At 37.8% G+C, this 23,821-nt stretch overlaps 1 protein-coding gene across 3 annotated transcripts in view; it reads left to right on the plus strand.

Annotated features, from left to right (window-relative positions):
- The window catches only part of Elys (AT hook containing transcription factor 1 homolog), a 315,674-nt gene that overhangs the window by 187,431 nt on the left and 104,422 nt on the right, over positions 1 to 23,821 (plus strand). For all 3 annotated transcript variants that reach the window (XM_090371873.1, XM_090371882.1, XM_090371891.1), the window contains exons 23-24: positions 17,493 to 17,628; positions 19,010 to 19,154. In XM_090371873.1, the coding sequence (XP_090227999.1) occupies positions 17,493 to 17,628; positions 19,010 to 19,154 (281 nt within the window). The remainder of the gene's footprint in view (positions 1 to 17,492; positions 17,629 to 19,009; positions 19,155 to 23,821) is intronic.

Below are 23,821 nucleotides of genomic sequence, written 5' to 3' on the forward strand. Positions count from 1 at the left end.
AGCGTGAAAAAATTTCTCAAGTCACCATAGGAAATATTTTAATGCTGTTTTGCTATTCATTTTCAAGCTATTGACTACATCGGATGAAACATTTTCATTAAACATGCCAAAAATTCAGTCTGTATGCTGGTAAAAGAGCGTTATAGTGAGTTGTGACAGCGTTAGAGTGAGATAAGTTTAGCAGGAGCCAAAGAACTGTTTGCTAATATTTTATTACATCCAATGCACTGTGCATCAGGAGCATCTTCATTTCAAATACATGTAAAGCCGAAATTCAAATAACTGTCATCATACTTTCATTTTAGTCTTTTATTAGTTGGTTCCTGTTTTTTCACTTCAGATTTTTGTGGAACAAAAGGCTGTGATTGTTCATCCTCACTTTGAGGTGTGATAATATTGTGTTCATTTTCATCAACCACAGTTGCAGTACTATAAGCACTTGCTTCTCGTTTTAAAGTTCCTATTTTCAACCACAAATCCATAATCATTTAATTTAATAATAATATTTCAAAATACTAATAATTATCAAAAATGATTTATACAAGAAAGTGAGTTTAGTTATATCGGTTTATATCGAAGAGAGAGCAGGAATTATAGAAGCCAATTCAGAAGAACAGTGCCCATGGAAGTATCAATAGAAGAGGCATGCAGCAGAAACAGAACATTTATAAGACAGAGAGTGGAGAAACTCTGATAGAGATGAGTAATTAATTAACTGCTCTCTTTTGAATGGAATCTAAAAGCCTGAGAGAGGTTTTGGGGACACTGTCCCAGATAGATGTGGGAGCAATATTCCATAGTAGGGGAAGATTTACAATTTGTACAGAGTGAACAGCTGTTCGGAAGAAAAGTAAAACTGAGAGTGAAAGAGAAAACCCAGTTTTTTAGATGCAGAGGAAGCAATATTTGTGGTGTACTTATGCCAAAAGAGATTAGAAGTCAGGGTAATCCCCACTAGAGATCTAAAAATCAGAGTGTCCTCGAAGATAAGCACGAGAGCAGAAGAATTCTTTTTGTGAGATATAAGACAGGACTAAGTTTTAGAAGGATTAAAATCAACTAAGTTATCTTTACCCCACTGGAGAATTACCTGGAGATCACCATTTAAGGAATTAGTAGTGGATATTCGAGAAGTTGAAGCTGTTTTTGCATGGCAAGGTTTCTCAAACTGGAAGGAGGAATGCAATGTGTTATCATCAGCAAAACTATGGATAGGATTTCCGGTCAGTGGAAGGAGGTCATTAATATACAAGAGGAAAATAGTGGATGAAACAACTGAACCTTGCAGGAATACCAGCATTAGCAGAGAAGACAGAGAGCCATCTACCATCACCTGCAGTGAGCTGCCAGAGAAAACTGGATACCCAATTATAAAAAGCAGTTGGCAAACCATAAGATAGAATTTTATTTAGAAGATCTTTATGCCAAACCTGATCAAAAAATCTTTGAAATATCAAGAGCAACTGCTTGACTTTTCATCTCACAATATATTTACAGTACACTTTGCATCTCACAATATATTTACAGTACACTTTGCATCTCACAATATATTTACAGAACATTTTGCATCTCACAATATATTTATGAAACACTTATGAAACACAAGTTTAGCAGGAGCCAAAGAACTGTTTGCTAATATTTTATTACATCCAATGCACTGTGCATCAGGAGCATCTTCATTTCCAATACATGTAAAGCCGAAATTCAAATAATTGTCATCATACTTTCATTTTAGTCTTTTATTAGTTGGTTCCTGTTTTTTCACTTCAGATTTTTGGGGAACAAAAGGCTGTGATTGTTCATCCTCACTTTGAGGTGTGATAATATTGTGTTCATTTTCATCGACCACAGTTGCAGTACTATAAGCACTTGCTTCTCGTTTTAAAGTTCTATTTTCAACCACAAATCCATAGTCATTTAATTTAATAATAATATTTCAAAATACTAATATTTCAAAATAATAATTATCAAAAACGATTTATACAAGAAAGTGAGTTTAGTTATATCGGTTTGCTTCCCCACTTCCATCAACTTGTGTACTCCAGGCTAAGTCACATACGAATGGCATATTAGATCACTATATTGCTACTTTTCATAGATGTCATTATCTGTATGCATACTTCTTTATGCAAAAGCCTGCCAAAGTAGTGTTCTGCAGTATATTTGACTATTAGTCTATGCCAGTATATTAATAATCGGACCAAAAAAAATGTTAAAAATTATAATGATACAAAAGTAGTGCATGCTACAAATATACAAAAATTATTTTTAATTTATTTCTTTAATTATGAATTACAATTTTTCATGGAACACTTGTGCACTTCTCACAGAACACAGTTTGGGAAATGCTGGCCTAGAGGACCGCTCAACTTGACCATGTTCTTAGAAGGGTTGTTTGTGAGAAAAAGATCATGCATGTTGGCTGCATGGTTAGGATTGTTTGGTATTCTGGTAGGTAAATGAACAATCTGTGTGAGATCATTAGTAATTGCAAAAGCCTTAGCATCTCAACCAGCTGGGTCCGTGTGACTAGAAAACTGAAGCTAGCTGGAGTTGTGAATATTAAAATCACCAAGAAAATTACCTTGCTCTTAGAAAAGTTGGATTGGAGAAAGTCAAGTTTCAAAAAGGAGAAGTGAACGAGTTCCAAGTGATTAGTGAAGTAGGAAGAATGATGAATTTGACAGAATGTGGTAGAGAGATTTTAAGCCAGAGAAGATCGAAAAGAGGAAATTCCAAATTACTAAGTCTCTGACATGGAATATCAGAACAGACATGTGCAGAAGTGTACCACCTTTGAAGCAGAAAGGAATCATACAGCGAATAATTCAGACAACTGAGATTAGCAGTGGTTTGATCGATCAACCACTTTTTTTCTGACAGAATTAACCAATAACTGAGATTCTGTCAGAAAAAGTACATGGGGTTTGGCACACTGTAAGTAGAAATGGACATCATTGAGATTAGAACTGAGACTGCATATATTTGTAGAATGAACAAGGAAATTTTTGAGAGGTTTAGATATATTTGCAGATAATTTTGTTCTATTAGTGTGACAATTCATGGTATATTCAGTAGAAAGAAAAGGTTGGGGGACATGCTGTGCTGTATGTAGTAATGAGATTTTTGGATAATGCATACACATGGTAAGAATATTCCCAGCTCCTTGACATAAAAGCCCCTTACCCTATAATTTAAATTTATGGCTCATCATGCTGTAATTCTTTATAACAAGGTCAAGGTGTGTTTGTTTCAATTGCGGTCTCCAGGGTTTCCCCTATATGCAGCTGTAGCATCTGAAAAGGTGAAGGCTGGCAAGTGTATGTATGTATGTAGGTGTGTAAGTATATGTCTTGTTGTGTTGAGTGCCGGCACTGGCGACTTTGCAACCAGGGTGCAGGGGACACCTGGTTCCCTGCCCCCTTGACTCCCGACCTTGGCCACGAGGAGGCATGCCAGAGTCCACTTTCTAGCTGAGACTCTTACTGGGGTTATCAGGCAAGCCTGGGAGCCCCAAGGTGTTTAGGGAAAGGAAGTGGGGATAAGAATTGAAGTATGGGGATTGGAAGGGATGAGGAGGTTGGATCGAAGATAAGGGGAAGAGATAGACCTCCCATGAAATAGTGTATAGAGTGAAAAACAGGCATTGAAGAAAATGAAGAATCAGAAAGCCCCGGGGGAATATGAAGTTACTTTAGAGTTGTTAAAATTGGGAGGAAGAGACATAACACAAAAACTGGCAAGGCTCTTCACAAAATGCATTAGAAAAGGTGTGACGCCTAAGCAGTGGAATAATGCAATCATAGTTTTGCTGCATAAGAAAGGAAATAAATCAGAAATTGGAAATTATAGACCAATTAGCTTGTTATCCCACATCTACAAGTTGTTCACAAGGGTCATTACTAACAGATTAGAAAGAATACTTGATGAGAATCAACTGAAAGAGCAAGCTGGCTTTTGGACAGGATTCTCAGCTATGGATCTCCTTCACATAATATCACAGCTAATGGAGAAAGCAAATGAATATAAAACACCATTATGCCTGGCACTTGTGGATTATGAAAAGGCATTTGACTCCATACAGCCTAAGGCAATGTTTCGGGCACTGGAAAGACAAGGCATAGATACCCCACATATTATGATTTTGAAGAAAATATATGAGAACGCTACCTCCTTTATTAGACTAGACAAAGACAGTAGCAAATTCAAAATTGAGAAAGGAGTTTGACAAGGAGACACAATATCTCCGAAGCTGTTTACTGCTGCCCTTGAGGAAGCTTTCAGAAGATTAGACTGGTCGCAGAAAGGAGTCAATGTGAATGGAGAGTACCTAAACAATTTACGATTTGCAGATGACATTGTGGACATAAGCCACGATCCCAAAGAATTAGAGGAAAATCTTAATCAGTTATGCACAGTTAGTAAGGATTTTGGACTAAAGATGAATATGGCTAAAACAAAAGTAATGATGAGCAAGTATGCCACAGAAAGGGACATAATGATTGAAGGAACAGTAATTGAAAAGGTGGAGTCATATACTTATCTGGGACAAGTTATTAGCTGTAATAATGATAAATGGCTGGAAGTCAAGAGAAGAATAAATTTTGGATGGATAGCATTCAGGAAATACAGTCACATACTGAGGAGCAATATCCCAATTTGTCTGAAACGTAAAATAATGAACCAGTATATACTCCTCACCATGACTTATGGAAGTGAAACTTGGGCACTCACCAAAAGAATGGAAGAGAAGCTGAGAACTACACAGCGAAGAATGGAATGAATTATATTGGGAATCAGACTGTTAGATAAGAAGAGAAACACATGGATTAGGCAGCAAACTCAAGTAAAGGACATTCTTATCAAAACTAAAGAACTAAAATGGTCATGGGCAGGACACATAGCTCGAAGACATGATGACAGATAGACTAAGAAAATAACAGAATGGTACCCTAGAGGAGCTAGAAGAAAACCTGGAAGACAACGGCGGAGATGGATAGATGAAATTCACGAGTTTGTGGGTAGTAAATGGATGGCCATCGCACAAAACAGAAGGAACTGGAAAGTTGCTGGAGAGGCTTTCATCCTGCAGTGGATTGAAAATGGCTGATGATGATGATAGAGTGAATGTATAATAATAAAATAATAATAAATAAATAAATAAAATAAAAAAAATACAAAAAAATAAAACATAATAATAATAAAAAAAAATTTAAAAAAAAAAGTACCTATATACAGTGTTTACTATTAGCTAAGTGAGTACGATCACCACTCCTGGGCGATTTAATCAGAAAACCAAACTATAAATAACACTTCATTACATTAATTAACACCATTTCAAAAGTATTACTATTAGGCCACAGCAACCAGACACACTTGTCCAGTCATTGTACAGGACTCAACCACTTTGCCTCTTAATAACTTACTTTTGTTTGTTTTTTTTTTTTTTTTCACTGATGCTATGATCATCTGATCTGACACTACCAGATTTCAGCATTAAACTCAGAAGGCAAATGGCAGGGCACTATCCATGTACAAATATAGGTAGCACCCTGTCAGTATTTTACAATTCAATATCATATTTACAACATGCATAGCCAACTTTTCCTCTGTACACAAAATCGCTATTAATATCCTGATAGTCTTTACAAGTCACATCTTGACAGAAACCACAGTCGGCTCAAGAACCACTAACACAACCAACAGACAACCTCTCTGTTAATTCTACTAAATCCAATTTTATATTTATAACAAATAATCTACAAAACACAACATCATTACCATCGTGGAACCAACATATTTACTTAAGAAAAGAAAACTAAGGGCTTATTTACAGAAAACATATTTAACGGACAAAAAAGGATAGCAGTTCTTGTCCTTGAACACAAACTCTGGATTACTTTGCATCACTCTTTACAGATCAACTCCAAATAGTCTCTTCCTGCGTGCAAACAATTTATCTGCAAAATTACAAAAAGCTAGGAAATTTTCTTTATCATTGAAAAAACATGGTAGGTCATTTTCATTGTACACTTCTGTAAGAAGCTGTAGATTATTTCTTAAGTCTATATAGAGATAGCAGTTAAATATTAAATGCTCCATGGTCTCAGGAGCACCACACTTACATAATGGAGAGGCAGCCAACCCCAGAGTGAACAATTTAGAGTTCAAGCTGCCGTGCCCTGTTAGAAGAAAAGATACATTCAGACCTGGGCAAAACCAGGCCAACTGTTGCTTGGTAAATTCTGATATGTTAGGAAGGTAACTAAAAGTAACTCTACCAACTTCTGCATTGGACCAAGTTAATTGCCAACTATTAACAAACTCTCTTCTAATTCTACAATTATCATCCTTAGTTGGTATGTCTAAATTAATTGAATAGTTGCTCACTCTTGCAGGCAGAGCTTTCCAACAATAATATTGTAAGTAGTGGTACATAACTTCATATTGGATAGGAAGTTTTCCACTCAATACTTTGAGTGGCATTGTCGAAACTGTTCTGCAATTTCTTGTGATTGCAAGAAGAAAGAAACATTGTGCTTGAGTCAAATACTTCAAGACTAAACAGTTATTAGCACAATAACCCCATGCACCTGCCGCATAACAAATTATTGGTATAAAAATACACTCGTAGTATAACTTTAAAGTTGGAGATTTAATTCCCCAGACATTTTTAGTTATTTTAATGATTTTACCAGTTAAGACTTTTGTTCAGCACATTTTTTGCATTGGCTACAAAACTAAATCTATCGTCCATAGTTATTCCAAGATATTTATATGTTCTTACAATTGTAATGGATTGATTATTAATTTTTAACATTTGTTTAGTTTTGTCAATAGAAATCTGTGGTTTGTACACACTACAACCATCAAGGTCTCCCAAGATTTCGTTCGCACGTTCTTCAAGTTCCCTACAAGACTCTCCAAAAACAAATACGGTCAAGTCATCTGCATATGCCGCCTTCAAAATTTTGTCGCACTGTACCCCGAGCCACCCATCAAAAACCACATTCCAACAGACCGGTCCTAGGACTGATCCTTGAGGGCAACCCCGAGTAACAGCACGACTAATCGAACAGACACCAGAATACACTACAAGGCTACGACCATAGAAATAAACAGAAACTAGACGATAAAGGGGAGCAGATACCTCGGCCTCCCAGAACCTCGTCAGGACGCTCTGCCACCATAAGGTGTCAAAGGCCCCTTTAAAGTCCACAAAGAGGCTGAGGACATACTTGGAATCCACATTTGAGACCGAATCCATTACAAACTTTATAGCATCAACAGTTGAACAGCCTTTTGTAAAGCCAAAATGAGTGTTTACTTGTAAATTTTTAGCCTTATAATATTTCATAAATCTAGTTACAATAACCTTTTAGGCACCCCCGTAGCCAGGTGGGAAGAAGCAGCAGTACGTAGCACACGCTTCTTGATTAGACCGGGGTTAAAGCCCATCACCACCAAATACGGAGGATGCGGAAAGGTCAGGGAATGACCACCACATATCCCGGAGCAATATGGCCTTAGTTGCTAATGCTCCTTAAAAAAAAAAAAAAACCCAAAACAATAACCTTTTCTAAAACCTTGCCTAGCACTGGTAGTAATGCAATAGGACGATAGGTGGAAGGAACATTGAGGGATTTGTTAGGATTTTTAACCAGAATTTTAAGATTGGCTTGCTTCCAGGGAGTTGGAAAAAGCCCATCAGCCAAACAGGAATTAAGAAGATTAACAATTAGTTGTGGTTTGATTGTCTAGATTCTTTTTGATATTGCAACTTCAAGTAAAACTAAGCCTGGACATTTGTTATCCTTCAAAGAAACAATAGCTGTGCCAATTTCAAGATTAGTAAACAGGTCCTCATCAGTTAATCCAGAATACATCAAGTGCTACATCCTTAAATTTGTTTGTTCCATACTCTGGTACACAAATGTCTTGGCAAATAATGCCATCCAATATTGCATTCATCGACTCTGTCCAAGAAAGAGCCTCTTGCCAATCCACCAAGATAGACGAAATAATCTCACCAGGGTGCAATTTTTCTGCTACAATTTTGTAAGCAAGTCCCCATGGTTCATCCTTTAGTGTCGATTTAACCAGTTGTTCCCAAGCATTCTTCTTTTCTCTATAAATTTGATTAAAGTAGGTCCACCTGACCAGCTTGTAAAGGTCACCTAGGCCGTCCACCTCAACCCTTGCCCTATTATTTCTCTTGCCACGCTGGTAGTTACGCCAAGCAGTTTTCAATTCATTTCTCAGATTTGTGATATCCTGAGACCACCAGGGCACATGATTCTGTTTTCTCTTTTTCTTTGTAAGAGAGGCATCACAGACCAACCTTATTAGGTCATTTACAGCTTCCAACTACTCCATTGCCGGCAGTTGCCCAGTTCTCTCAATGTTATGAGCCATAGCTGCTACACACAGCCTGTTCTCAAAAGTTTCTCAGTTTGCATCCTAAGTCCTGTACCTTGGAAAATCGTATAATAACGTTCGAAGTTGTTATGGATTCAGGCTGTACAGCCTAAATCCATAACAACTTCAAACGTTATAGGGTTATGGTCACTTGCTGACCATGTAGTTTTAACTTGCCAGTTTCTTATGTTTTGTCCAAATGTAGAGTTGGACACCATGATATCTATGAAGGATTGACCAGATGCTGAAACAAAAGTAGGGGGTGCCCTACAGTGTTCCAAAGACGTAAGTTCTTAGTTAGGATTAACTCCTCTAATAACTTGCCTTTTTGATCTGCAAAGTGATTGTTCCATAATGTAGATGCAGCATTTGCATCCATACACATAACTCTTCTACCCGCCAATCTGTGGAGAATATCCTCTACGTAATTTAGGTAAGGCTCGATCTGTTGATGTTGTTGAGAGCATTGAAAATACAATGAAAAAAAAATACACCTGACCAAACGTACCCTCCAGACAGACACAGGCAGAATGTGTGGAGCACAAGCTTGTTATCTTTGTGACAATTATGCCTGGATCAGCTGTAACCAGGGCTGCCCAAACCCTGGCCATAGCATTCCTGCCATTTCCAGTAGTTTCAGTATTAGATTGTACAATTTTTGATGATAATGGTAATCCCTTTACAACTCCTTTATATGAATACACTTCCTGAAGGGCTAAGATTTGGATATCATGGTCAGAGATTATTCTAGTTAAGCCATTAGAGACCGCGATCGACCTTCAATTGCAAAACTTTAATTGGTTCGCTAATGTTATGGTTTATATTTCAATTAAATGTAATCAGTATGAGACTTGGTCACCTCTTGCGCGTGAATATACTCGGGACAGCCGTTGTCACGGTAGAAATGATCTGCTTTCTTCTTGCGTATTTTACAGTTGGGACAAGTTGCAGGAGAAGCCTTGTCAGGACAAGACTCAATCTTGTGGCCCTGATTGCCATAGTGCCCACAAGTATATTCAGGTTAATGGCAATTACGTGCAGAGTGCCCGTAACCGAGGCATTTAAAGCATCGTGATGCTATAATAAAATCCTTTACTCCATGTGATGCCCATCCAATATATACACGATTACCAGTATTTAATAGAATTTTCCTAATGTTGGCAGGAGTTTCAATGACCCAGTGAAAGTTATTCTTAATTGTAGACTTAATTTTAAATCTAACCTTGACACATTTTTTTGAATTCATCACCAGTTATACTGTAATCGGCAAGGTTCTTATCATATAAATCCTCAAGAAAATCATTATCAGTTGTTGTTGTTGTTGTTTTGGTTTTTAGGAGCATTAGCAACTAAGGCCATATTGCTCCGGGATATGCGGTGGTCGTTCCCTGACCTTTCCGCTTCCTCCTTATTTGGTGGTGATGGGCTCGAACCTCATTATCAGTGATATCTTTATTAACATCATATATTATAAGGGTGGGATTCAATTTCTTAGGAAGATCCACATTTAAATTGTGATCCTTAAACTTTTTTAGTTTCTCAAGATCATTATTAGAGGCAGCCTCAATTACAATACCTCTATCTCTAACCTTTCTTATTGATTTTATCTTAATTCTCTTCAATTCTGATTTAAACTCCTTTGTCACCATTTGTTTTATCTCGTCACTTGTTTTCAGTTCACTTTTGTCATCAACACGCACTAATACCACGTGTCTGGTTTGTGTCCCGGAGGTGATAGCACTCACATTAACCTGTTTGCCTACACCATAAGCAGCTACACCAGCATAGCTAGCTGCTGAAATTTGAGCAGGCAATGTTTTACATGCAATTTCAGTTTTTAGCTTTCCATTCTCAATGGTTAGTTCAAGTAACGTGCTTTCCATGGAATTCCATACCTTGCCAACCTCGGCAATCATGGAAGGGGTAACCTTAGTCTCATTCTTAAGAAAGTCAAATAAACCATTCTTCAGAGCAAAAGCGTAATCAAGAATATCAGAGTCATCTAAATGGACTGTCTCATTATTCTGACCATTATCGGTTAGTTTTGTCCTTTCTTGGACCAGTGAAAGTGGGGGAAAATGTTGCCTTAAAATATCAACAATATTGATAGAAGGGTTCTGGAAATCTGCCAGTTCCGGGGCAACGGTCAAATCTCCTGGCATGGAAGATGAGCAATTTTTGTCAGACATAGTTACAAAAGTTATTGAGATGTACAATAATTATATATAAGTTAGACAACTCTTAAAACATCTTCAATAACAATAAACAGTTCAATCCAATTATGTAACATTTAAGGCATTTATGCTATAATTATGCAGTCAGTTATTATATTTATGATGCCATCAGTCAGATCACAACAATATTGTATCCAATTATTATTTGAGATTAGAGTTAGTAATAAAGTGGCTTATTGCATCAAGGCTGGTGTCACCAATCAGAGACAGTCGTGGTGGTCACGTGATCAACGGTGGCAAACAAACGCTTTTGTTTACTACCACGGGGGAGAAGCAATGGCTGCCTCCATAGGTACGTAATAATAGGACACGAAATTTACAGCTACACAAAAATTAGTTTGTAGTGAGCCATCTCCAAATAATAACATGAATCGCTATTGCTATTCAAGAATAGTTCACTGCACCACTCAAGTTTTAAAATAAGCATTATCAAGGTGGTCCACAACAGAAAATTGCAATGTTAACAACAGCCAAACTTATATGGCATTTCAGTGTTGTGTTCTGTTGAAAGCAACGACGCACAGCCCGAAATTAAAATTACTCATTTTCGGAATGCCTTAGAAGTTGGGCACAAATAAACCATCACAGACTCACCAACACCTAGAGAACTTGATGGGCACAATTTTAATCCCAAGAGAAGACTTTGAACCACTTTGAAGACACAAAATATCAGAGCACCAAATTCATGCAACTGACCAGTACTTGGTCAGTGCCACCTCGATCATTCTTTATAACAGTGAAAATTCCACCTTCATTCATTTTACTAATCCCTCTCAAAGCTTTAAAAGCATCAGTCAGGTCCCCTCTAAGGTGGCTAGTTGCCAATCTCTATAGCCCACGTAATTGAAGTCTTTCCTCATGCAGTCACTCATTTGCTGATCTTACCATGTGAGCTGCCCATCTCTGGACCCTTTCAAGAAGCTTAATGTCTTTTTTTTAGATGAGGTCTCCATACTTGGACGCAGTATGCCATATGCAGTCTTACAATTGCCTTATACAGTGGGATTATGATCTCCCTATCTCTACAGGATAATGTTTGATAAATCATCAATAGGACACCATGGCCTTTCCTGGCTGCTTGTTTACACTGCTCAGAAAACCTCATATCTGCCTGTATCATAACTCTCAGATCTCTCTCTTCCTCAGCTGTTTTTAATTCAATCCCACCAAGTGTATAATTTATTTTGGGATTGCTATTCCACAAGTGTAAAACCATTTTGCTGCATTACAACATAGCTACGACTTTTTGGACCATTCTTGAAGTCTGTTCAAGTCTTTCTGGAGGAGCACTGCTTGGCACTGGTTATTAAAACTCTCCCAATCTTTATTTTATATCGTCTGCAAATTTTGACATCACACCTTTATTCCTTTGTCAATGTTTTTATGAAAAGCAGAAACAACAGTCGTCCAAGAACTGATCCTTGGAGGACTCCACTTCTGATGAATATTCATTAATCAGAAGAATTTATGAATATTCATAAATGAATATTCACCAATCTGAAGAATATTCATTGTCACAACCCTTTGCCTGCTGCTGTGCGATCCATCTTAGAATATTTCCAGTAATCCCAACTTGTTCCAGCTTACAGAAACTTCTTATGACAGACTGAATCAAATACTTTGCTAGAATCTGAATAAACTATGTCAAAATTGTTCCCTACCTCCACCTCATGAGTAACTGTGTCAAAATAGCTTACTAGTTTAGTTAAACATGATCTTCCCTTAACAAACCATGTTGTGTGCCCTTCAGAATGCCATTTCTTTCTAAATGTTCCTGGATTGCACTCTTAATCATAGCTGCTAAAACTTTCCCTACCACTGAAGTCAGACTAACCAGCCTGTAGTCAGACTAACAAGCCTAACTTTACTCTTAGAACCACCTTTATGTATTCTCAATATGTTAGCACTTCTCCAATCCAAAGGAATCTCTCCTGAGTCCAATGATATGCTCATAATTAATATCACTAGTTCAATACACTCTCTGGCCATCTCCTTCAAAATTACTGGGTATATGCCATCAACACCAGGAGCCTTACCTGCCTCCATGCTTGAAAGTTTTTCCAATAAACAGTCATCAGTAATTTCATAATCACTAATTTCATGGGTCACACTGACTTGCACAACCTTTCTTCAGCATGAAGGGTCTTTCATCAATAAAGACTGATGCAAAGTACCTATTCAATTCATCAGTAACATCAGCTGGGTTATATAAGACTTTTCCGCACCCAGTACACAAGGGTCCTATCTGTTTTTTTTTTTTTTTTTCTCTTCTTCTTTGTATTTACATACATGAAAAATTCCTTGTTCCCATTCTTTCCTTCATAGCCACTGCTTTCTCATACTCAGCCTCCGCCTCTCTAACCTTTTTAGGGGTAATGTTACTGATCAACTTGTAGCTGTTGTAGGCTTCATTACGTTTCATTGCTCGCAATTTCCCCATGCTATCTTTTTCTGCTGTATTAGACCAGCCAACTCTGTATTGATCCATTTTAGCATCTTCCTTGTGCAATATTTTCTTAATTTTATATATGGATTCATAGCTTCTGTGATTTTTGCATTAAAGGTATTCCATAATTCAAATGTATTCACCCTCCCTCTGTAATCTGCCCAATTAATAGATGCCATACAGTGCCCTAAACTGTTGTAGTCTCCTCTTCTGAAATTAAAACTCGTGCCTATATCTTTAACTACTGCAATATCTTTCTTCATCTTCCAGCCAACAATTGTGTGATCACTCCCTGCCAAAAGTTCCTTTACTTAAACCCTGTGATGTCATATGATTCATGAGTGATGATGAATGATGAGGGCAAGAATGTTCTCATCCCTAACATGGAATACTTTAACATGCTGGTACAAATAATAATAATCTAGTTTAAAATTTTTGTTCCCCGTGGCGAGTTTCCCTCCCACTTGTTCCAATCAATTAGGGGAAGATTGTGATCACCCATAATAACACATTACCTCTTGCTTGCCCATTCCATCTACATGTATAGACTCTCATCATACTCTTCACAATCTTCTGGTCCAGATTACTCCAACTCTCATTATACCTTTGCTTCCAACTTACTCACACCACACAGATTCTATTCTGGTAGGCATAACTTCTGATCAGCAAAAGCTCTTTTTGTGCTCAGACTGCTTTTGGTAATTAATTCACTACCAGCTAATCGGTGTGTTGTTTTTTAGTTTTTGGTGTTTCTGCTATTGGCTCTCTGCTGATGGAGTGTTGGTGCAACATGCAGACAGTTTATGGCAGTTCAGGTATTTCCAAAACAACTGCTCATCCATATATAGTTAACCAGATCTGGATTTGTTATTTGGAATGTGAGAGGACATGTTGAAGTGTGCCCAACATGGATCATTCATACTGAGATTTTCATATCTTCAAGTCTCTAGAAAATTAGCATTAGCATTAGTAGAGGCATTTGATGCAAGAAAGCAAGCTTGTGCAGCATCAGCCCAAAAAATAAAATAAAATAAAAAAATAATAATTAAAAAAAAATAAATAAAAAATAACCACTTCCACTTCACCGTGTTCGTTCGAAATACCTGTCCAGCTGAGCCTTAAACTTATTTAGGCTATCAACTTCCACGACAAGGGATGGAAGTCTATTCCACCAACCAACCACCTGCTGGCTAAAGGCAAATTTCCTCACGTCTATCCTACATCTGTCTTTTCTCAATTTGAATTTATGCCCTCTCAGGTGATTATTCTGAGCAAGAGGAAGAATCCCATCAGCATTGAGCATGCTCAAACCATTCAAGGCTTTATACACCTCAATCAGATCACCTCGCTGGTGCCTAGTCTCCAGACACTGTAATTTGCAAAACTTAAGCCTTTCTTCGTAAGAGCACCCCTTTGTTCCATTCACTAATCTTGTTGCCCTTCTCTGTACTCGTTCCAGCATCTCTAGATCCTTCTTGAAATGAGGCCTCCAGACCTGTATACAGTACTCTACGTGTGATCTGACCATTGCCTTACACAAGGGAATAATCACCTCCTTATCCCAGCTAGAAAAATTCCTATATATCATTGACAATACACCATGAGCTACTCTTGCAGCCCATCTGCACTGCTCAGAAAACTTCATATCTGCCTGCACAACCATCCCCAGGTCCCTTTCATTCTCTACCACTGTCAGTGTAGTACTGTCAGTATAGTGACCAATAAGACAATCTCCTAGATAAAGACTGAAAAAAGCCACCGGCATGCCATTAGATGTCAACTTCTTTTCTTGGCCAACTAGCATTCCGAACCAGGTACCCTAACTTGGTTCACTTTAATACCCCTCCCCTGGTAGGGAGAGGGAGGGGACGGGTTTCTGTCTCCTCCCCCTCCCTGCTACCCCCTTTTTTTTTCTCCTGGTGGGGCCAGTCCCCACTGACCTTTCTGGGGTTGCCTTCCCTATCATCCCCATATTTCTATCTGTTCCCCCCGTCCTCAGCCTTCACCCCTACTCTAACTAAATATGCATTTTATTTTATTTTATTTTTTATTTTATTATTATTATTTTATTTTTTTTTTTTTTTTTAGGCCCTTGCCACTGAAATCTTAGGAAATTAGGTGGCAGGGCCTGCCAGAGTAATTACTTCTAATGCGATCCCTCCATGCCTGACCTGCCTCCTCGGGGTTAAGTGTGGGCAACGGGGGGTCCCACTAGGGGCCCAATGGCTAAAAGGTCAGAGGAACAACACAACATGACACTACACAACATAAACATGTACCTTACACTTTTTAAAATCTCTGGCCTTCACAGTGTTCTGTGTTTCACAAACAGAGTACACAACACGGAGATGGGGGAAACCCCTTGGGCCGTTAGACAATGAACACTTTACACTTTTGTCAGTGTAGTACCACAGAGTTGATACGTTGCTCTGGGGTTGCTGTTTCCCATCCTTTAAGGGATACTGATTCCTGTTTGGGTGCAGAAGTGTAATAATAGGTAGTCCATGATTGGCTTCATTAGCAACCAAAGGAATCCTTTGAAAAAGAATTCCATGTGCTTAATGAAATATTGAGACTCATAAACTTATTCAGTTTAAAGCTTCTTAGCTTAAAATTCCTAAGCAAATATATTTTTTCATAATGCACCGATAAACCAACCTGTCATTTTTCAACATTATAATAATGCATTTATGTTGTTTAAAAATGTACTTATCCACACTGTAGAGTTAATTTTTTTTTATAATTTTTAAAATTATAACTATTCTTTATGACTAATTATAAAAGATAATATGAAATACACAGTGCAGCAATTGGAAAATGAGACTGATGTTATGAGATGCGTGCTAGTGCTGCCATCTACTATAAGTAAACACAAAATGAAAGAGTGATTGTTCTTCAAGCACTGCAATCAAGTTCAACAGGAATTCTCACCATTTCAGAATGTTATGTGAGCTGACACATCTCTCCTCTTGTGTGTTGTGGAGGGACAACAGAACAAAGACCAAACATCAGATTTTGTGTTCGACTGAGCCAAAACATTTCAGATGATGAAGAAAGTGTATGGAGAGAATTGACTGTCTTGTGCACATGAGTTTGAGTGGCATAAATATTTTACCCATGGGAGAGAATCACTGAAAGACAATGAACATCCAGGCCTAGCAAAAATTGTTCCAACACCAGAGTGAATTGAAAAGGTGTGGGAAATCATTACCAATGTGCTGTGCTCTGAATAATTTCAAATCTGTACATTAATAAGGAAAACAAGACAAATAATAACCCAGAATTTGAAGAAAACGGAAGTCTGTGCACAGTTTGTTCCACATTCGTTAGCAGACGGCCAATGACAAGTATGAGCTGGCCCTGCAGAGAGCTCACTGTGGTCGCTGAAAACAAACCCAACTTCTTGAATTTGATCTTTATAGGTGACGAGACATGATGCTTTCAGTATGACCCTACAACAAAGCAACAGAGTGCAGAGTGGAAGTTGGTAAACTCTCTCAAAGCCAGAAAGTTCGTCAAGAAAGGTCAAAAATCAAAACCATGCTTGTCACTATGATAGCAAGGGAATCGTGCACAAAGAGTTCATGCCCAGTGACCAAAGTGTTACTGCTGCCTACTATCTGGAGTTTTGAAATGTTTATTACAGAGAATCCATCGTGTGTGTCCTCGGTGTGGAGAAGATGGCAGTTAGTTCCTTTTGCACAACAATGCACAAAGCAATGAGACTCATTGTTTTGTGCACTGTCACGTCCACTGTGTTCACCAGACTTAGCCCTGTGCAACTTCTTTTTATTCCTGAAGCTCAAGGCACCATCGAAAGGCTGTTATTTTGATGATGTTGACACCATTCAAAGAGCTGTGACAAGAACATTGCACAGTATATCAGTCACAACCTTCCACCAGTCTTCCAGTCATTGCATGCATTGTTTTTTTTTTTTTTTTGGTAGTTGTTGGCGCATTGGCTTCTGTGGCCATAATGCACCTCCCGAGGTTTTTGCAGTACTTTGATCCAAGCCCAAGGCGGGATTCAAACCCGCTACCTTTGGGTTGCCAGGCAGGCACTTTACCCACCTGGTTAGCCCGGTCGACGCATGCAGTGTATGGATGCAGGAGGAAGTTACTTTGAATAAACAAAAGTTAGTTTACTCATACATGCGATCATTATTTTTTTATAGCATCAGTCTTGTTTTCCAATTGCCACACTGTGTATGATATAAAATAGTGTTCCCCTCCCACGAGGATTTAAATTGAACAAAAAATATGGTTCCATTCAAATTCCTTCTTAAGAGGACTGCAGAATACACTTTATTAGGTTAAACTATATTTAGCTATTCCTTTATTTTTGAAATATTTTCTGACACACATACTGATATAGCATAAACTGAATGTTATAGGCCTCAGATCAGGATCAAGTTTTGTGCCGAAATGCCTTGATTAATGCTTATTTAAATATTCTACCTGAAGAACAAAGGGCACTCTCTGAAGAAGTTAAAAACTGGAAGAATGTATTACATAGGGTTAAGTTTAAAGGTAAATAATTTTCCATGATATTTAAGTTTGTATAATTTTATTTAGTCCTACTGAATTGCCTTTTGGGAGAGTCCAATTTAATTAATTTTTATTGAGTTTTCTTGTATATGATGAACATTCACCTTTAAGTAATGTGTAGACCTGATATGCAAAATTAAAAAAAGAAAAAAAAAAACTGATGAATTCTAATATTTAAAAATATTATAAAGTATAGGATTGGACATTGATAATTTAAATGTTGAATTCTAAATTTTAACTGATTATCTTTGTATTCTTTCCATTCATTTCAATGCAACTAATGCTGATTGCATTAGTTGCAAAGTTCCATTATCCTCTTACCAGTTGTGAAACGAAAACAAAAATACTCTGCTGTTTTTGAACTTTGTTCAAAGAAGATTCAGATTAGTCTCATCTTGGATAAGTGGATTACAATTTAGAATATAAAGTAAACTGAATTTACAAGGTACCACATGTTTATAGGTATTTACATTTTCACTATATAGCAAATTTTCTGTCTGTCCTTAGAACCAGCTGGGTTGAGGAAATGAAAGTGAAAATAAATAAAGTTAATAAAATTAAATAGAGTACCCACATTTTTGTTTAAAATTTGAATTTTGTTTATTGACAGTGAATTTGTAGGTTATGGGTGCCAGAATTAGCACCCAATATACTGTGTGTTCTCAACTAAGTTAGCATTTTTTACTGAACAGAAAAATTAAATGCCAGTGCTTCTGTGGAATACTGTCATCAGGCTGAAGGAACTGGGGGGAAGGTTTGAAAAAGCAGGAGACTGCTTTACAACAGAGAAACTATAGTTGTCATTATATAAAGTAGTTCCTGCTTTCCCAAACCTTTTCCCCTTCCCTCAGTCTGATGACAGGATAAACTCTCAGGTAAGCTGTTGTTTAGTAGAAAGATAGTAACTTGATCGTGAGCATACTTTGGTTATTAATCAGTGTACCTGTAACATTCAAATTCATTATCAGTTAACTAAACTCAAATTTTAGACAAAAATGATGTGAAGTAGTGCATTTAATTTTGTTAACTTTCTACATTTATAGCTATCACTATCTTTTTATAAATAGCTTAATGAAAGCAAAAATATTCATGCCTATCCATGATCTTGAACTTATGCATTCTACATAAACCTTGAGAAAAGGTGTCATCATTTCACAAGGCTTATATCAGAGTGCAGAAAATTAATTATAGCCTAATCACAGAAACCATTAATGCTTTTATTCGGGATGGGATTCCCTGTCTAATTGATAGCTATTTTATTATTTCCTTTTCTACATTATAATCTCATTTAATTTATGTATAAATAAATATATAATTTTAAATATGCTCTCTTTTGTTTTTCTATAATGTTTTATTTCTTTAGAATTTCCCCGGCCATTATCAGCAGTTGTGACAAAAAAAAATCTGCATGCTGTTGTCTATTCAGATGTAGTGAATTTAGTTTTAAAGAAAATTGCAGAAACTCATGAAGAACCAACAGTCGATCCTCATACTCCTTTAAAATCCAGGTAATTTTTAACCCAGCAATGGTTGTGCTCTTGATCATGAAAAACAAACATGGTCACATGACCAAGTGCCCCAACTTTTTTTATTTCTGCTTATTGAATTTTTCTTGAGGTACACCAGTGCTCCATCTTTTACTAACACAAATTGCAGTAATTATTAGGTATGCATTTTAATGAAAAATTTGAAACTTTAAAAAGGTTTTATTTTTTATGTGTTATATTCAGCTAAACAAGACTTTTATTAATTCTGCTGAAAAAAAAAAAAGTTAGTCATAAAATATAAACATGAAACTAATAGTTTCATTTTTCAGAAAACTATTAAAATTTTCAAAAATTCAAACTTATGCATGCACATGTTTTGTCAAACAAATAAAAGAATAAAGAGATGGATGATAATAATTGAAATCCTTTTGCATCAATTATAATAATAATAATTAACACAAAAATACATTTTGTACAATAATTAAACATAAAACAGTGAGTATCTAATTTCTGTAGCAGACATGTTAACGAAATCAGCCAACGTTCTAGTTTCAGTTTCAGCAATGTATTTTTTACATGATGCTGAAACCAAAACTAGCACGTTTGAAGTGAAAGGTAAAAATAGTAAATATTCACGTGGTAACTGAATGATCCTTTACACATATAATTCCTAGTAAACAATAATTGTTCACATCCGAAACTGATCAAATAAAAGTTTGACTGAGAGGGTACTGAAAGTGTCAGACACTGAACTAACAATTAATGCATAACAACTATATTTCAGAGAGACCTGTCAGGCTTCTGTTAATAATGCTGGGTTAAGTAAACTAAATATAAATGGAAATTTTAAATCTGTTAAAAGAGATTCCTAATTTTCACAAATAAAAGTAAAAATTACCAATGAAGTCAAAATTCCAAACTTTTGTAATTAATTAATGTGCTAGTTTTCTTACATTTTTAAAAGTTGCACATTAAATATTGAACTATTTATTAATCAAAGATTATTAAAGGATATTTGTTGAGATACAATATTAATTAATTATGGACTGTGAACATTAGATGAATAAAAATAAAAACTTAAGAGAAATGGGCTGCAGAGCCCATTTTCCTTCATTTTAATCATGTAGCACATTGTACACTGAGTGGACAGAAATCATGGAATACCTACCTAGTAATGGGTAGGCCCACCTTTCGCTGGGATAAGGGCAGTCACATGGCAAGGTATTGAGTCCACTAGTTCACGAAAGCATTCCACAGGTATTTACAGCCATGCTTGCTTGCACCGCTGTCCATAATTCAGTTGCATTCCTGGGTGGCGGGTCCAAAGCTCGAACGGACCTTTCCACATCATCCCCAAGATGCTCCACAGTGTTCATGAATGGGAAGAACACACCGTGTGGTAAAATCTGCAGAATGTTCTTCCAACCATGTTCTAGTCACCACAGATCTGTGGGGAGGCACATTGTCCTGCTGGAAGAGTCCATTGCTCTGTGGGTGCACGATGACCATGAAGGGATGCAGATGGTCTACAAGGATGGACATAGCCGACCGGGCTAGCCGGGTGGGTAAAGCGCCTGCCTGGCAACCCAAAGGTCGCGGGTTCGAATCCCGCCTCGGGCTTGGATCAAAGTACTGCAAAAAACCTTGGGAGGTGCACTATGGCCACAGATGCCGATGCGCCAATAACTACCAAAAAAAAAAAAAAAACAAACAAGGATGGACATGTAATCTGGACCATTCAGAGTCCAGGTGGAGTCCAGGAGTTCAGAGATGCATCTAGATGTACCAGAGGTCCCAACTTGTGCCAGTTGAACACTTCCCAGCCCATTACCGACCATTCACCTGCCCAAACAGTTCCTTGTTGATATGGCGGGTTCATAGCTTCATGAGGTTTCTGTCAGATATGCACCCTCCCATCTGCTCGAAGGCGCCTCCGTAGCCAGGTGGGGAGGAGCAGCAGTGCGTAGCACACGCTTCTTGATTAGACCGGGGTTCGAGCCCGTCACCACAAAATACGGAGGATGCGGAAAGGTCAGGGAATGACCACTGCATATCCCGGAGCAATATGGCCTTAGTTGCTAATGCTCCTAAAAACCAAATAACAATAACAACCATCCGCTCGAAATAACTGGAAACTGGTCTCATCAGACCAGGAGACCCATCTCCAGTCATCAAAGATCAAGTGCCAATGTTCTTTTGCACAGGTGAGACGTAGAGTCCTGTGTCATGGTGTTAGTAATGGGACTCTGGTGGGTTGGTGGCTCCCATAATCTATTGCAGCTAATGATTACATGATGGTCCTGGTGGAGACATTTCTGCCACCTCCCCCATTGAAGTCGGCGGTGATTTGTGTCAGTGTTGCTCTCTGGTTGGCTGAAACAATGTGAGATAGATGTTGATGACCATGTTCTTCCGCCACCTTTCTCTGCCCACAGCGCTGTCCACGATGAGATGTTATTCCGGAAATGGCATATTCCTGATACACTCTTGATACTGTCAAATGGTGAGAGTGCAATTTATCTCCCACTTCTGCGATAGAGTGACCCATGCATCAAGCACCTCTTTCACTCACGACATTTATCCATATTGATATTGAATTACCATCTACATGAATGCAGTGATGCAGCGTACCTATATACCTGCCAAGTGGTGGGTTCGTCCACTAGTGAGAGGGGTGACAGCGTTGCATTGCCCAGAAACCAGGTATCCCATGAATTCTGTCCTTTCGTTTTATTTGATCAAGGGATCGTTATCAGACTTGAAATAATGCTTCATTATATAAAGTAATGTTACAAAATAGAGAAGCAAAAAGTTTTAAAGCTAATGTTGTTTATTACTCTAAATTATTCACTAAAGATTTTTTTTTCTGAGCTGTTCCCTTTTTATACTGTGTTGCTGAACTGCACATCTGTGCAAATCTTTGTAAGGTCCTCATATATCACGAGCCTTTGTATCATGAAGTTGTAAAAGCACAAGACGTTTAGATTAAACAATGTTAAGAAATAGCAAGCCAACACCAGTTGACTGACTTAGGAAAGGTATAGGTATTTTTATAGCTACTACAGGCTGCCAGAGCAGCTGATGGGGGTCTTGTCAATGATATACAGGAATTTTGCTAGCAGAAATAAGGAGGTGATTATCCCTTTGTATAAGGCAGCATTTCCCAAACTTTTTTAGTCACGGAACACTTTTCATCTCACATTATATTTGTGGAACACTTATATATTTACAGAACACAAGTTTAGCAGGAGCCAAAGAACTGTTTGCTAGTATTTTATTAGACCGGGTGCTAGTATTTTAAAGATGCTCCTGATGCACAGTGCGTTGTAATACAACGCACTGTGCATCAGGAGCATCTTTATTTCCAAGACATGTAAAGCCGAAGTTCAAATAACTGTCATCATACTTTTGTTTTGGTCTTTTATTAGTTGGTTCCTGTTTTTTCACTTTGGATTTTTGGGGAACGAAAGGCTGCGTCTGTTCATCCTCACTTCGAAGTGTGTTCGTTTTCATCAACCGCAGTTGCAATACTAGAAGCACTTGCTTCTCATTTTAAAGTTCCTTTTTTAAACCACAAATCCATGGTCATTTATTTTAATGATATTTTGAAATACTGATAATTATCAAAAAAAATATTTATACAAGGAAGCGAGTTTAGTTATGCTTACTGGTTTACCGAACTACTACAGAACTAATCTCATAATTGCGAAGATGGTCTGCACCGCACCACCACCACCAGCACTGTGTGAATGTGCAAGAACGTATCAGCGGAAGGCTACTTTGTTTCATCCACCTGAACAATGCATGATATTGGTTCGCTTTCTCCTCTCCCTCAGCCGACCGGGCTAGCCGAGTGGGTAAAGTACCTGCCCGGCAACCCAAAGGTCGCGGGTTCGATTCCCGCCTTGGGCTTGGATCAAAGTACTGCAAAAACCTTGGGAGGTGCAATATGGCCACAGAAGCCGATGCGCCAACAACTACCAAATCAATCAATCAATCAACCTCTCCCTCAACCTGTGTAAAAGGTAAACTGCAGCCATTATCAACCCACTGCAGGATGGAAGCCTCCTCAACAATTCATGTTGAGGGAAATGGACCATAACCTGCCACGTTGGTCCAGTGCAGGTTGCCAGATCGACCATATTTAGCAGTCAGGGGCTTGAACCCCAGTCTACTCAAAGAGGGTGCACCACTGCACTCCAGCTCCTGACCACTTGATTACGGAAGCCTGCCTGAACCAGTGTACTCCAAGCTTAATTGCTTATGAATGGCATATTAGATCACTACATTGCTACTTTTTCGTATATATCATTACCTCTACGCATACTTCTCTATGCACAAGCCTGCCAAAATAAAGTATTCCTTTGTCTATTTGATTATTAGTCTATGGCAGTATGTTAATAACCGAAAAAAAAAAAAAAAACATGTTAAAAAGGTGTATGATACAAACATGCAAAATTTATTTATTTATTATTATTTTTTTAAATTATTAATTATGATTTTTCACGGAACACAGTTTGGGAAACACTGGTATAAGACAGTGATCGGGCCACATCTTGAATACTGCATACAGGTCTGGAGGCCTCATTTTAGAAAGGATGTAGAGCTGCTGGAACGAGTACAGAAAAGGGCAACAAGATTCATGAGGGGAACAAGGGGTTGCTCTTACCAAAGAAGGTTTAAGGTCT

The sequence above is a fragment of the Mastigoproctus giganteus genome, chromosome 1 (genome assembly GCF_048544385.1).
Source record: "Mastigoproctus giganteus isolate SK-2022 chromosome 1, ASM4854438v1, whole genome shotgun sequence".
NCBI lineage: Eukaryota > Metazoa > Arthropoda > Arachnida > Uropygi > Thelyphonidae > Mastigoproctus > Mastigoproctus giganteus.